The sequence below is a fragment of the Talaromyces rugulosus genome, chromosome III (assembly GCF_013368755.1).
Source record: "Talaromyces rugulosus chromosome III, complete sequence".
Classification (NCBI taxonomy): domain Eukaryota; kingdom Fungi; phylum Ascomycota; class Eurotiomycetes; order Eurotiales; family Trichocomaceae; genus Talaromyces; species Talaromyces rugulosus.
The window spans coordinates 349,766-363,603 of record NC_049563.1 but is presented as its reverse complement, the minus strand read 5'-3'; the positions used below and the strand labels follow the sequence as shown (position 1 = coordinate 363,603).

The window sequence follows — 13,838 nt, the reverse complement described above, 5'->3', positions numbered from 1 at the left end:
TTTGACAAGAACCGGACTGGGCATAGGATTGTAAAGCCATTCAATTGTGAGGTTGCTTGGTTATGAAAAAGTTGGCTTCGGGAGTTGATCACCGCCCGTCTATGCAATTGAAGATTGAGACTGAAAAGTGACGCTGGTCTAGACACTATGCTCGATGGATCTAACTTTTGCTTCAGATGACGGAAATCAGCTACCCAAGCTTAGGCTTTTTTTCATACTTGTTGACGATGGTGAATGTGTTATATGGAAGATACGTTTCGGGAATTGGTCTCTTGATAGGTTATTAGTAGTTTGCAGTAGGTAGTGTGATAAATCAATCAATCGATATGATTTTTCCCTTTTTGAACGTAGAAACGATCAATTGGTCAATATGTTGATTCTGAAATCCAACCATTACCTAGTCTGAGTGAACATTGAACGTTACATATATCAAATTCTCTTTCCAGATGTCATTGCAAGATATCTATCATCACCAATCATTGACATAAATGTGAAATACTCAGGTATACAAAAACAACAGAAAACACATCAAACTATGATCATACAGCAGTCGCAGCTTTAACCTTCTCTACCTTGGCAAGATCCGCCTGTCCACTATCCCCCGCTTCATCATGCGCATATAACTCGCCGAGTTTCTCTTCCACCTGCTCGATAACATGAGATAACAACCCAACCGAGCGCGCCATACCAGAATGACACATATCCTCGCCAATGGCAGCTTCAATCTGCCCATCGCCGCCGTTTTGCGGAAGATCGTCTTCAAACGCGCCATATGTGGATTTCAGTCGGGGCAGGAATTTTGTTTGGAAGGCGTGCTGGGTTTTGCCCAGTTCGAGTTTGTCGCGGAGTTGTGTCGATGAAAGAAGAATGTAATACAGACTCAGAGCGGCATGCGTGTACGGTGCGACAGTCTGTGTGAATCGGAGAAATGGGACGACGACATTTGAAGATGGATCAGCGAGAGATTCAAGCTCGGCCACGTTGAACATAATCGGGAAAAGGACACTGAAATAGTGAGGATCGTGGAAGATGGTGCTCGGTTCGGGCGCATTGAGAATCTCGTCTTTCAGCCACCCAATCGCGGTTTCTCGGGCATAGACAAGCTCTTCCTTTTCCAAAATCCTGCGAATCAGCTTAAAGCGAGTGACCTCATCAGGATGGCTTCGCGCAATAGTTGCCGGGATCTTGCGTAGACTGTTGTAGATCTGACGAGAACTGCTCGTCGTCACGGACAAGACAAAATCGGAATATTGCGTCTCATCGGTCGGTTTCTCAACTTGGTCGTGCAAGGACATGGCAGTAATAGCTAGGAGAGCATCGTGTAGTGCCTGGGGCTGCTCTTCAGCAGCTGCATTGCCGATAAAATTCGAGAAAATGACTGCAAGGTCTGGGTATACAGGAACGCGCGCCGTTGCAGCACCGGGCCACAAGACATTCGCTGCAGATCGCGCAGCCAGTAAAAGTAAGGCGCCATGGCGTTGTAGAGGTATTTCTTCGGCAGTCTTGGGAGGTTCATCGAAATCGAGCGGCGGGGGGTGGTCTTCTGCTGGCAATGTCGCAATCTTTACCAAATCCTCATCCTTGATTCCTAGGTCTCGCGATAACGCCTACACAATTAGCCAACATCTTTTCTGCATCAAAAGATGAAAACGTACACAGATCCTCCCAATAACTAGGTCTCGCTCCTTGAGATGTTCTGTCTGCGAATGGATATTATTCTTTGAGAGTTTATCGGTCGATCGGCCTTCCTTTGGACTGAGCTTTTCCTGCAGGCGCAAAGCCCACGCCATCCCCGAATCCTCTGCTGTTGAAAGGCTGAGCATGTACGATTTCAACAATTCAACCAATGCAAACTGAACGAGTTTTAGTTGAATAGCTTGGTCATCTGATGCTGCTGGTTCGTCGTAGGTGGCCTCCGGGTCGGGAGCAGATGCCTGCAATACGCGTACTAAAGACGAGTCGCTGGTTCCACGTGGCGGCAGAGCAGGTCGTTTCGTGGGAGACAGGTCTCTGAGAAACTCCAAAAGGGCATTCGTCGTTTCGTCGGTGGGCATCGAGCCATACGCTTCCAAGGCAGCCTGGAGAGAGGTTGCAATGAACCGGCTGGGGTATTTGGTCTTGATGCGGCTGTGGAGGACGGAAAGCATGGCGATCAAAGAATTGAATTTCATGACATGTTGCGGAAGCCCACGATCGAAATCCTCTCCTGGAACAGCAACTTCCTCTCCTTCGTCGACTTGGTTATCCTCATCCTCGGGTTCCAGCTTCATCAGCGAGTCGGAGACGCGGAGGATGACCTCGCGGGGGTTGCCTAGGCGCGCAATATCCTGCAAGCATTCCTGCGACTGTGGAAGCATTGGCAGGAGAAGCTGGACCAGGTCCCAGCCGATATTTGTCGTGAGGACTTCATCTTGTAGCAGGCGGTGCAGAGTCGGCAGCCGCTCGGGGGTGAGCTGGTATTCGAGGAGCGTGAGGTAGGTCAGATAATCAGTCGCTGGAGGCAGGGCGCTGACAAGCGGGTCTTCTTCGGCAGTCATGACTGGTGGTAGGCGATTCGCGATGGTGCGACTGAAGAATACAGGCTGGATATATCTGTTGTCGACTTGTCGTCGAGTTGCCTTGCCCCGCACCAGGGGTATGACATCACTGGCAGAACACCACCGCCTTGAGACTGCACAGCCTCAACCATCAGGTACAATGGGGGGTTTATCAGAAGCACTGCCAGAAACACCCGATCGACTGTTGATACCATACCATCTCCGTCTACCAGTCAGCGCAGGACTAGTTGCACGTAGTCTTCTTGGCCAGGTGGATCTCCACTTTCCCCTCGATTTGGCAGCTTGGCTTCCGGCCTCAGCCTGGGTCGCTTGCAAGGGATGAAGGAACACGAATGTGTCAAGGACAAGTATAGAGTATGTTTACTTGTGAACACGCTAATTGGTATGAAGACTGGAATTATTTGCCTTATGGCTACATTGCATTTTTCCATAGTTTATTCGCTATGCTTATTGACCAACGTCTTGAAACCCTTTCCTATATGTGCGATGAACGGCAGCAACTTTCCGGACTGACAGTGTGCAACGTTGACTGGTTTGCACTTTGGTTGGATCGAGGCACATCGTTGGATGGGTTCAGCTCGAAGAAGCTTGAGGGCTTCAAAGACATAACAAACTTCTCCACAGGCATGACGGGGAAATCTAACGGCAGTGTCAGTGCATAAAACCATTAATATAATACTGTCTATCTACGACCTACCTTCAGGTCGGGTGACATGCGTGACTCCAAAAGAGTGCCACAGCACGACATCTTCGTTTCTGACATTCTCCCCTCGATTCGCCCAGACGGCAAGACCTGTGTCCTCCTGGCTTTGGTTTGTAAATTCCCCCGCAGCCCACAGCTCATCGTCCTGATACTTGGTAACCCAGATAGCCTTGGAAGTGAAAATTCCTCGACGGAAGTTGAATGTATTAGGGCCCATCATCAGCATTTGACTAGGGACAGCGTGAAGTTTGTAGCCGTGAGGCTGTCCAGAAGTGGCGTTTGTTCGCGCTTCGTTGATGATCTTGAAAGTGCGGTTCTTAGTAAAGTCAAGCTCGTATCCACCCGGCTTATCAATCGACGTTGTGTTTACCCTAAAGGCACAGCCATAAGGGTCAAGATCCGGCTCGTTGAATACCGGGTGACATTCGTCGTAAGCAATAGTGTTTTGTCGATCATCATCTAGGATCGGGTCAACTCGAGCGCAGAAGATATGCTGATGGTTGACGGCCAGAACCCCTGGCGCAACGACAGTGCCCCAGGGCACCTGCAGTCCTTGGCGAATAGGCATTGTAGAGACAATACCTGTGGCTCGGACCTCGATGTGGATATTCGCGGCTTGATCCAGCACAAAGGCCAGGATGTACTCGTAGTTGGCGACAGTTGCTGTGCACTGAACTACGAGCTGCCTGTTCCTCACGACTGAAGTCTTGTTGTTCCGAAAGTTGGTATGTTTCCACCCAATGCCATCATCGATCTCGTGCATGCAGACAACATTGGGCATTACCACAGGCTTGCCATGTCCCGTAACCCGAATACCACTGAAGTAAGCAATGTGACCAAGACAGTCACAGCCGAGACTGAGACTATTAGATGTAAGCCCGAACCCAGAGTCACCCAAGTCAAAGGCCTGCTTTCGATGATAAGGTGATCGAGGATCGCCGTAGGGGACCGTCATCTCGCTCATTGAGACCCGGTAGAATAACGGACGGCCATCATACTGCACGTCGTGGAGGACGGGCCCCTCACGCATAGTCCAGCCCAGCTGAAAAGACCATTTCTGCCATTCAACACGGCGGCCCAGAACCTTAAACGAGGGACCCTCTGGTTGGACAACTTGAAGAGGCTTCAGATCCTTTCGGAATGCGTTTTCGCCCATGATGCCTGCGCTGTACTCTACAGGCTTGACGGGATCCCATGCTTGAGTCTCAGGATCCAATTCGTCACCAGTCCCCATGGGAAGACGTTGCAGTTCAACTAGCTCTAGTGTGTGAGCGTCGAAAATTGGCGCGAGGGGGATTGGAAGTGAGTAATGGTTAGCCTCGGGGTCGTCGGTCAAGGCAACGTACATGTAGCATTGGAAGAGTCGTCGGCGCTCGCTCGCATCATCGGTTCCAAAAGCCCATGGTTCGTTAAGTATACGGGCACTATGGGGGTATCAGCATCGGTTAGCAAGCAAAGTAGTTTGGAAGTCCACTTACTTGGGAGGAAGCTTCAATTTTGCAACCTCGGCTTTGACTTCTGGATGGTTGTTGCAAGCTCTATTGACAAGCTCAAACTCCTCCCAATCAACCGGGCCTTGAGAGTCAGGACAATCGTAGTTATTCTCTATGCGGCGCTTGCTGATGTTGACAATTGCAACTAGAAGAGATTGGCTCCTCTTGCGGTGATAATAAATCCTAGCCTTGCGGTCGGGTGCCGGCCCATTATGGCGAAGGTACTTGAGAGTCACGGCCTTTGGAGGCTCGGCAAGATCAATTACTTTGAACCTGATATCATTGGCAGCACATCCAATGTCCTTCTGGACCGTTTGGGCCACTGTCTGCACCTCGTCGACCGTTAAAGGGTCCAAAGGGTGAGGACTCGACTTGGAAGCATAAGCAGGCATATTGGATGACGGTCGCAAGTCTTGTAAATCAAAATAGCGAGTCTATTCTCCCGCGTCTTGACATTTCTGCAGTTTCTCATGTCTTGATCTCGTCTTATACTGAATTGTTTACTATAAGGCAATGTGGGGTAGTAGCTTTTGTATGCTCATCGTTACCCCAAATAGAAATACTCTCAGCACCTAAAGAGCGCCAGTGCTCCATAAGAGTGGGCCTTCAGGTGCGTTAGAGTTCTCAAAATGGAGAACAAGTAAATCGGTTTCCTTATCTAGAAGGCCAGTAAATCACCTACTCCCCCTCGGGGTGAACCGCATTGTGGCGTCCCTTGCCTGTTTTAGTAGTGACTGAAACTCGTTTCCTTCTAGTTCAAATATGAACTTTAATACTCTGGATATGTAAGCCAAAGTATAAAAGCCGGTTCCCTTGAATTTTCCATGGAATGCAGAACACACTTGAATTCTGGCTGACAAACCAAATCACCTTTACACGGAGAATAACGCAAATATGCCTGATTTCAAGGGACTGGACTTGACTGGCAAGACTGCCATCGTCACCGGTGCTTCTAGGTAAATAGTCTCCTTTGTCGAGACACGAGTGCAAGAGTCTTAATACATATCGTGACAGAGGAATCGGTGCTGCTATCGCTATCCAGCTAGGCCAGCGTGGCGCCAATGTGGTCGTCAACTACACCAACGATAAGAGCGAGCGAAAAGCCACAGAGGTTGTAAATAAGATCGAGGCCGCAGGTTCCCGAGCAACGCTTTGTCAAGCAAGTGTAGCAAACGTGAACGACATTCCCAAGATTGTCGATGCAGCGTTGCGGCTAAGCCAGACTGGAAAGATTGACATTTTGATCCATAAGTTCGACTATTTGTCTTTATTTTGTTCTTAACGGATCTTGTACGCTAACTAAATCAACAACAGTGCCGCCTTGGGAGTTGACGCGAACCTTGAAGATGTCACACAAGAGTTGTTCCAAACACACTTCGACACCAATGTCAAGGGACCCATCTTCCTCACCAAGGCAGTTATCCGTCATATTTCCAGAGGCGGTCGTGTCGTATTCGTTTCTTCAGCTGCTGCTCGTCTTGGTGTCGCTGGCCAGACAGTCTACGGAGCGACAAAGGCTGCAAATGAGTCTTGCGCCCGGGTTTGGGCAAAGGAGCTTGGACAATCTCACGGAATCACCGTCAACTGTGTGAATCCAGGCCCTGTTGCGACGGATCAGTGGCAGGAAAGTGATGAGCAGTTCAGACAAGACATGCAACCACTTATTGAGTCTACTCCTGCTGCAGCGAGGATTGCCGAGGTGGACGATATCGCGCCTCTTGTTGCTTTTCTCTGCAGCGAAGATGCGCGATGGACTACGGGCTCGGTTCTTTGCGCCAATGGTGGGCTTTATAATTGAGATTTGTTATTCACTATACAAATAATGTATGAATTGAGTAGAATTTTTTATCAAGTATCACATGGTTAAACTGCGATTAGAATGACATACATGTAATATGTTGGCTCGGAGATTTTCCTAGTTTGAAAGCAAATCATGGTGGTTTTTAGATATAATCAAGTGTCCATGGACAGGGTTAGCTATAATATCTGAATGCTAATGGACAAGGCGTTTATTGCGGGCAGATTCGTGTGGATTCTTGTCGGCAATGACTGTTACATGTGGAAGGGAGTCTAGAAACAACTCCAGAGTTGAAACCTCATCCTTCTTCGTTTTAACCCATCTTCTTTGATGCGGTTTGTCTGCAATTCAATTGTCCACTGGAGGTAGTTTCTCGACCTTTTTGATCACCTTGGCTGGAGTACCCACGGCCACACTCCAACCTGGAATATCCCGTGTCACGACTGCTCCAGCTCCAATTGTGCAACCATCGCCAATAGTCACACCAGCCAGGATGATTACCCCGCCTCCTATCCAGCAATCGTCCCCTATCGTCACTGGCTTGGCGAACTCGATATTGTCTCGTCGACTCGCAACCTCGATTTCGTGGGTAGCCGTTGAGATCATGACGTTGGGGCCAAACATGACCCGATCGCCAATAGTCACAATAGCCGAATCCAAAATGGTAAGGCCAAAATTGCTGTAGAATCTCTTGCCTATTGAGAGGTTGCACCCGTAATCCACGTTCAGAGGAGGCTCGATGTAGGATTCTTCACCAATTTGGCCGAGTTGTATTTGTAGCAAGTGGAACCGCTCACTAGCGAGTGTTTCCATAGTGACATTATCTCCTCCGGGAAACCAGGTGTTGTATTTATGCATGAAGATTCGAACTTTGAGACGTGCCGATTCGAGCTCGGGAACAAAAGAATCGTAGCTGTCGCGACAGTTATGGTTAATAAAGAATCTGGCTGTCAAGGGTATTTTTCTTACAGCATTCCGGATATCATCTTGTCGTACTCTTCGCATCTCGGTACGTGGGCAAATCTAGAGGCCTTTTCCATCTCGGCCGGGTCTTTTGCTTTGCTTGCCATTGTTGCTCCGCTAAGGTTAGGATTTTTTTTGGATTAATACAGGTAGTTGAATCGCTAGATTGCCAATTCACAGTCAAATGTGAGAGAAACAAAAAGATATCCCTTAAGTTCACTGTATACATTGAAGTCGCGCTAACGACATCAGGATAAGCGCCTGTCTAAGACAAGCTAATCCCAAAATAGAAATACTCCCAACTTCTACGTTCGAAGCTAGTCTTCTTATAGAGAAAGCCTGTATAGAAATCGTCAATATCTATAGCATGATAAAGTCTAATAAATAAGCTATGGCTTAAAAACTAGCGTATCTAGTTATATCTATAGAGCCTATGACTATAAAATATGGCTATGTAGCTGTACGTAACCTTTGCCACTTATATTCTAAACATTCGAGAATTACCTTTTAATATAGAAAATTAAAAAATGTCTAAAATACCTGTATAATATCTAGATTTTAATATTAGAGCTGTAGCAACTGGAACAATGGAAGTTCCGGCCCCGCATTGCGGCACGTAGTCCGTGTGCATCGCTCTCTTGGCTTATCAGTTATCACCACCCCCTCATCGACTTCCTTGAACTTCGTGAATAGCAGGCAGTGTTGTCCTGAGAAATCGATGGCCTCGGATATCTCGCCTTCACTGAAGCGCCCTACCGCTCGTCGGAAAGGTTAGCTATTTGTGTTCTGTCCAGTGAACTGACGTACGCCAACTAATAACCCTCTCAATTGCTAATCGGAATGTCCTCTCATTAGACCCAGCTTGCGGTACTTGTCGCAAAAAGTGCCGCAAATGCGATCGCAAGCGCCCCATCTGCGACAGATGTCGTACGAGGGGACTGCATTGCGAAGGGTACCCTCCACGCTTTCAGTTCTGCGAGACAGTAACGGCGCCAGTCCCATCAGCGTCGCCTTCGGGGTCCCTCGTAGCTCCGGAAGCTCCGACTAAGGCGTCAACGGTAGACTCAATTTCCTCGCAGGCCTCCCTCTCTCCTGATCATGCTCTCCGTAACTTTACCACCTCGGGCTCGCCACCGCCGTCATCGCCTGCATATTCTCCTTCCTCGTGCCTTGCTGGGGCACCCGATTTCAACCAAGATATCTCCTCAAACCGGCGTCTAATTGAGTACTGTATGAGACACTGGGTCTTCTCCCCACTTATTAACCATTGAAAGGAACTAACCGATATTTTCAGTTGATCAATTTCTCAGCGAATATCTCACCATTCATGTACAGGGAACAAATAATCCCTTCCGAGAGCATGTCCTGCCTCTTGTCTACCAACACCAAAGCATTCTACACGCTCTGCTAGGACTTTCAGCATGTCACATGCATATCTCGGGAAGAAATGAGAGTCAACACTTTGTCACCATCTCTCTCCAGTACCGTGTGTCAGCCTTGCACTCGCTTGGAGCATTGCTTCTTCAGGAAGAAGCCACTGGCCTGACAAACTCCGAGGAGGAGTGTGTTTTGGGGACAGTGCTATTGTTAGTACTGCATGACGTATGTTGCCTTCGCGCTTCCGACTATGGGAAACTAATGCCAACATTCGCCCAGGTTTGCGAGACCGGAATTTCCTCTCATGGCACTCACCTGACCGGTGTTGCGTTTCTGTGCAAGAGATTGGCATGTCCAGCCGACTTCTCTACAAGGTCCAAGGCTAGCATGTTCTTCATCTCCGCTTTGTCCTGGTAGGTCCTCCTAACACAGCCGTGAACCCGACCTCCCTAACTTGGGACCAGGTTAGACATGCTGCGGGGATTTAGTGGCGCGGAGAAGCTTGCCTATTCGGGAGATGTACGCAAATGCGTTCGGGACCACGGAAGTCTTAGTCTTCACGCTCTGGTCGGCTGCCCTCCTGTTCTTTTCCACCGGATCGGCCAAGTCCTCGAGGCTGGAAAGTCATACTTGGCAGGGGACCTCTCGATCGATCAGTTCCAGGAGCTTCTGACCAAGGCCGAAAAGTTCTTTCGTGGATGGGATCCTGACCTAGCAATCTATCCAACGGGGCACAAGGAATGGAGACACTTGGCTGAGGCATACAGACATGCCTGTCTTCTCCGTGTTCTCCGATTTCCGGATGCCTTTGTCATTTCCTGCGACGATTCTCGAATAAAGGCCTCTGTAACAGCCATTTTTGATGTTTGTGCAGTTATACCTAGGGATACAGCTTTTTACAAACGGCTATTATTCCCGCTATTCCTAGCCGGAGCTGACACTTCTTCGCCACATCAGATGCACTATGCCAGCTGGTGTATTGGTGAGATCAAGCATGCGACGGGATTTCAGCATCCAGCCATGACTGAGATTCTGACCAAGGTTTGGGAAGAGAGGGGGACCCACCTAAATGGCTGGTACAATGTCCCATGGATGGAATTCGTATGTTTGGCTACTTTCATGACTTATGCTTCACTCTTCATTAACAGATAACTCTTAGACATGTTCCGACATGCTGAGGCTTCAGCATGCTTATCTTTTCTTTTAAGAGTACAGGACGATGCATCCCCATACATTTTTGGGTTGACACATTATATCAAACTACTTATCTGGCAATCCAAATCCGGTAACGCGATCAACCGCCGAACCGACTCCACCACCAATTTCGCCGCGGCCTCTTAAATAGCCATTCGTCCCACGTGCCATTTTTCACTATCATAGAAAAATGGTTCTATCTGGGGACTCTGGAATGCGAATGGCTTGACGAGACACAGTTCGATCAAGGAAAGGAGCTGTGGGGGTGATCACAGTATCAAGAGAAATCCTTCTCAATCAGCTCTGCGGTGTCAAACTACGAGCACAATAACGAGATTATAGCCGTAGCTTAAGACCTGTTGGTTGTAAGGTAAAGAGGAAAAAAGGAACTTTCTGAGCTCGTGCTGGGTGCACAGTTTCTAGCGGAAAGGCACATACTTGCTTACAGAGTGAACACTAAGACGTCTAATTTTGTTAGCTGCTATCCAAGACGACATAGACAGTATAACTGAAACCGTATCAGCCCAAAGCAGGAGGAGAACTAAAGGTCATAAACCCATCGTTGAAGCTATCCGGATATCTGGAGATAATTGTCTATGTATACTTACCTACTTATCGTCGCGATGTTAGTTGTTTTCCGCGCGTAGGGCGCCTGCACAGCATCAAATATTATAAAATTTAATATTAATTACAAAAATGGCGCCTCCCATTTGAGTCGCATTACGTTGTACTTTGCCCAAGAGATCGGGAAGAGCGCCAAGTATTGCAAATACGAGAGCAGGGATACAAATAAATTATTTAAATGAGAAATTACATTGCCCCATTGTGAATCTCCTGCGGTGAGTGTAAACATTATTGCCAAGGCCGAGATTTCCTAGTATCTGGCCTTACTTCTGGTAGTTTGATACATAGTCAAGCAATGGCTTAACCGTTTCCGGAAGTACTCCCAACTTGCATCCACACCACATCCGAAACAGGAAAGCTTGGAGGCCAATTATCGGTTTGTTCTCTCCACTGGATTGCCACCAGAACAACAACGTCGTAATATGGGGTGACTTGCATGCTGCTGCCAAGGTCTGGGGACATCGAATGTTTTGACCCCCTCGCCGCCTTGCGTTGTGGCTTCAAAACCAATCACCTTTATCAACCCCTTATCACAGATCAAGTGGGACTATCTACAATATCCTGGAGATGCTTCAAGGTTCCAGTTTGCTGAAGCCTAAACATACATATGTATTTCTCTTTTATCCCGCAAAACCTTGATCAACCCTTGTTCAAACCTTGTTATCACCTGGATCTGTCTTAAAACCCCATCCAAGTCTCTTGTCTACAGGCCTTGGAATTTCCCTTGCAACATTTCCTCGGCCAAAGGATCTATAAATATATTCAGATCACTTAACCTTTTGACGGTTCTCAATGCAGGACATAGAAAAGTCCAATTCAACGGCCAAGGATGTTGACGGGGATCACGAGAGCGTTGCCGTAGGCGTCGATATTGACGATGCCATTCTCCGAGCGAATGGTCATAAGCCCGAGTTGAAGCGTCAATTCAGCTGGATTTCTGCCCTCGGCCTCGGCTTCTCTATCACCAACTCCTGGGCTGGATACCTAGTCAGTGTCCTTCTACATATCATTCATTGCAAAAACTAATCCTTCCGGTAGAGCTGTTTTGGCCAGTCTCTGGCGTACGGAGGCCCTCAAGTCATCCTTCTCGGCCTTGTCGTTGCCTTTGTTGTTCAATTCACTATCACATTGGGTTTGAGTGAGATCGCTTCCGCATTTCCGGTACGATGACCAACATTTTTAGCTTTGGCAAAACCCACTGACATTGCAGCCTTTAGTCGACCGGCGGCCAATACCACTTTTGCTGGATTCTAAGCCCAGAGAAATCGAGGCGCTTTGCTGCGTACATTATTGGGTGGATGTCAATCCTTGCTTGGTGGATTGTCACGTAAGTAGATGTAAGAAGCTGCTGGAACAAAGCTTTAGCCTAACATGTCGTGGCACAGTTGTTCTGGAATCTCGCTTGCTGCTTCTACCCTTTACGGCATGATTCATTTCGTTAAACCGGAATTTTTGGCTACAAACTGGGTAGTATATCTCTTTTATGTTGCGGTCTCTGTTATAACAGGTTGGCCCAAATAGTCATTGTTATAATCCCAGAATGATGGGTAACCCTTTATTTAGTGGTACCCGTCTTCGTGACATCGAAACGGCTTGGGTGGCTTGTCCAGACTTCGCTGGTCCTCTCGGTCATCGGGATGGTCCTGGTTCTTTTTGTCCCTGTAGGTATGCATCAACACGTGAACAAAAGCTCATATCTTGTTCAATCTGGCATGGGGACAAGTGGTTGGGGCTCCGGCACAGCTTGGATTCTGGGCATTTCAAACTGCATGTATGCTTTCGGAGGCACTGATGGAGGTAAGTTCTCTATTCATTTATATGATTTTGACATACTTTGACAGAAAAATCCAGCAATTCACATCAGCGAGGAGATGACACAGCCTGGCCGCAGAGTGCCCCAAGTCATCATAATGACATTGATAATCGGGTTGGGTACCTCCCTTCCGCTTTTCATTGCCCTCATGTACTTTATGACCGACGCCGACGCTGTTATGAATTCGCCATTACCTAGCATGGAGCTGGTTTTCCAGGCGTGCGTTTGATTTCCTAATAACGAACGTTAATAGTTACCAATAATGCTACAGGACCGGGAACCGCAAAGCTACAATATGTCTAACTTCTTTGCTTTTAGTGGTCTATATCCGTATGTATTGTTTTTCTTCTATGACAAAGTCATATGTGGTGTTGACATGGCCCACATAGTTGCTCTGCCTTCTCAGTGGGTTACAAGTGGACGTATAGCGTGGGCTTTTGCTCGTGATGTAAGTTCACCGTCAACCTCACACGCAGTACCTCACACGCAGTTCCACCAAGCCTAATGCAATTTTAGAACGGTGTTCCTTTCTCGAAGTATTTCTCCAAGATAGATCAGAGACTCGAGTTTCCTGTCCGGACCACCGGTGTCGCATTTATTTTCGTCTTGCTCTATGGCTTGCTCTATCTTGCCTCAACTACCGCCTTCAACTCGATCATCAATTCTGCCGTTCTTTTCTTGAATATCACCTACGCGGTGCCTCAGGGAATTCTCCTTTTTCAAGGTCGAAAGCAACATTTGCCGCCACGATATCTTGATCTTGGGATCTTCGGCTACCTGTGCAATGGCTTCTCTGTCCTTTGGATTGTGGTGCTGGGCGTCGCAGTGTGCATGCCCCCCTCGCTTCCTGTCAGTACAGCGACGATGAACTATATTAGCGTCATTGTTGTCGGGTTGTTTCTCATCATTATGCTTCTCTGGCTCGTGGATGGCAACGTAAACTTTGAAGGCCCGCATATCGACTGGGATCTCATAAAAGAAGCTAACACTCATACGCTCAAGGACCCTCCCCCAAGATCATCTTCCAAAGTCTGAGGACGGCTAGTGAATTGGGAATAGTTACTTGGGAGCAAAGCTCTGCTCAAAATGCATGCCAGAGTGAGGACCAGTGTGATTGGATTTCTTTTCTTTTGTTTTTCCCATTTGTGTATGACTTCAGAATATATTTTTCTATCACGTCTACATGTATATCAATTATGTTCTGTGTGAAGAAAGCTTCACAGCAATTCGTTCCAACAGAAATTCTATCCAACTTGTGGGTGCTATATATATTAGTCACTTCAAATGTTAAATTTCCCCAGACTCAGGGGGATTG

At 47.7% G+C, this 13,838-nt stretch overlaps 6 protein-coding genes across 6 annotated transcripts; 3 read left to right on the top strand and 3 right to left on the bottom strand.

The window, feature by feature from the left end:
- Positions 1 to 539: 539 nt before the first annotated feature.
- On the bottom strand, positions 540 to 2,537 carry TRUGW13939_04985 (uncharacterized protein; the record flags this gene model as incomplete). The annotated part of the gene is made up of 2 exons (XM_035488150.1): positions 540 to 1,607; positions 1,656 to 2,537. 2 exons carry the CDS (start codon positions 2,535 to 2,537, stop codon positions 540 to 542), a joined length of 1,950 nt encoding a protein of 649 aa, XP_035344043.1.
- A 496-nt stretch (positions 2,538 to 3,033) lies between these two features.
- TRUGW13939_04984 (uncharacterized protein) lies at positions 3,034 to 5,146 on the bottom strand (the record flags this gene model as incomplete). The annotated part of the gene is made up of 3 exons (XM_035488149.1): positions 3,034 to 3,197; positions 3,256 to 4,685; positions 4,740 to 5,146. The coding sequence occupies 3 exons, from the start codon at positions 5,144 to 5,146 to the stop codon at positions 3,034 to 3,036; spliced, it is 2,001 nt and encodes a 666-aa protein (XP_035344042.1).
- A 502-nt stretch (positions 5,147 to 5,648) lies between these two features.
- Positions 5,649 to 6,552, top strand: TRUGW13939_04983 (uncharacterized protein; the record flags this gene model as incomplete). The annotated part of the gene is made up of 3 exons (XM_035488148.1): positions 5,649 to 5,710; positions 5,769 to 6,005; positions 6,069 to 6,552. The coding sequence occupies 3 exons, from the start codon at positions 5,649 to 5,651 to the stop codon at positions 6,550 to 6,552; spliced, it is 783 nt and encodes a 260-aa protein (XP_035344041.1).
- Positions 6,553 to 6,900: 348 nt separating this feature from the next.
- Positions 6,901 to 7,622, bottom strand: TRUGW13939_04982 (uncharacterized protein; the record flags this gene model as incomplete). Its single annotated transcript, XM_035488147.1, has 2 exons — positions 6,901 to 7,465; positions 7,522 to 7,622. The coding sequence occupies 2 exons, from the start codon at positions 7,620 to 7,622 to the stop codon at positions 6,901 to 6,903; spliced, it is 666 nt and encodes a 221-aa protein (XP_035344040.1).
- Positions 7,623 to 8,233: 611 nt separating this feature from the next.
- On the top strand, positions 8,234 to 10,070 carry TRUGW13939_04981 (uncharacterized protein; the record flags this gene model as incomplete). The annotated part of the gene is made up of 7 exons (XM_035488146.1): positions 8,234 to 8,285; positions 8,371 to 8,745; positions 8,810 to 9,117; positions 9,172 to 9,305; positions 9,357 to 9,760; positions 9,821 to 9,993; positions 10,041 to 10,070. The coding sequence occupies 7 exons, from the start codon at positions 8,234 to 8,236 to the stop codon at positions 10,068 to 10,070; spliced, it is 1,476 nt and encodes a 491-aa protein (XP_035344039.1).
- Positions 10,071 to 11,502: 1,432 nt separating this feature from the next.
- TRUGW13939_04980 (uncharacterized protein) lies at positions 11,503 to 13,558 on the top strand (the record flags this gene model as incomplete). The annotated part of the gene is made up of 9 exons (XM_035488145.1): positions 11,503 to 11,697; positions 11,749 to 11,871; positions 11,928 to 12,037; positions 12,096 to 12,217; positions 12,274 to 12,507; positions 12,562 to 12,742; positions 12,795 to 12,853; positions 12,913 to 12,971; positions 13,040 to 13,558. 9 exons carry the CDS (start codon positions 11,503 to 11,505, stop codon positions 13,556 to 13,558), a joined length of 1,602 nt encoding a protein of 533 aa, XP_035344038.1.
- Positions 13,559 to 13,838: the final 280 nt, after the last annotated feature.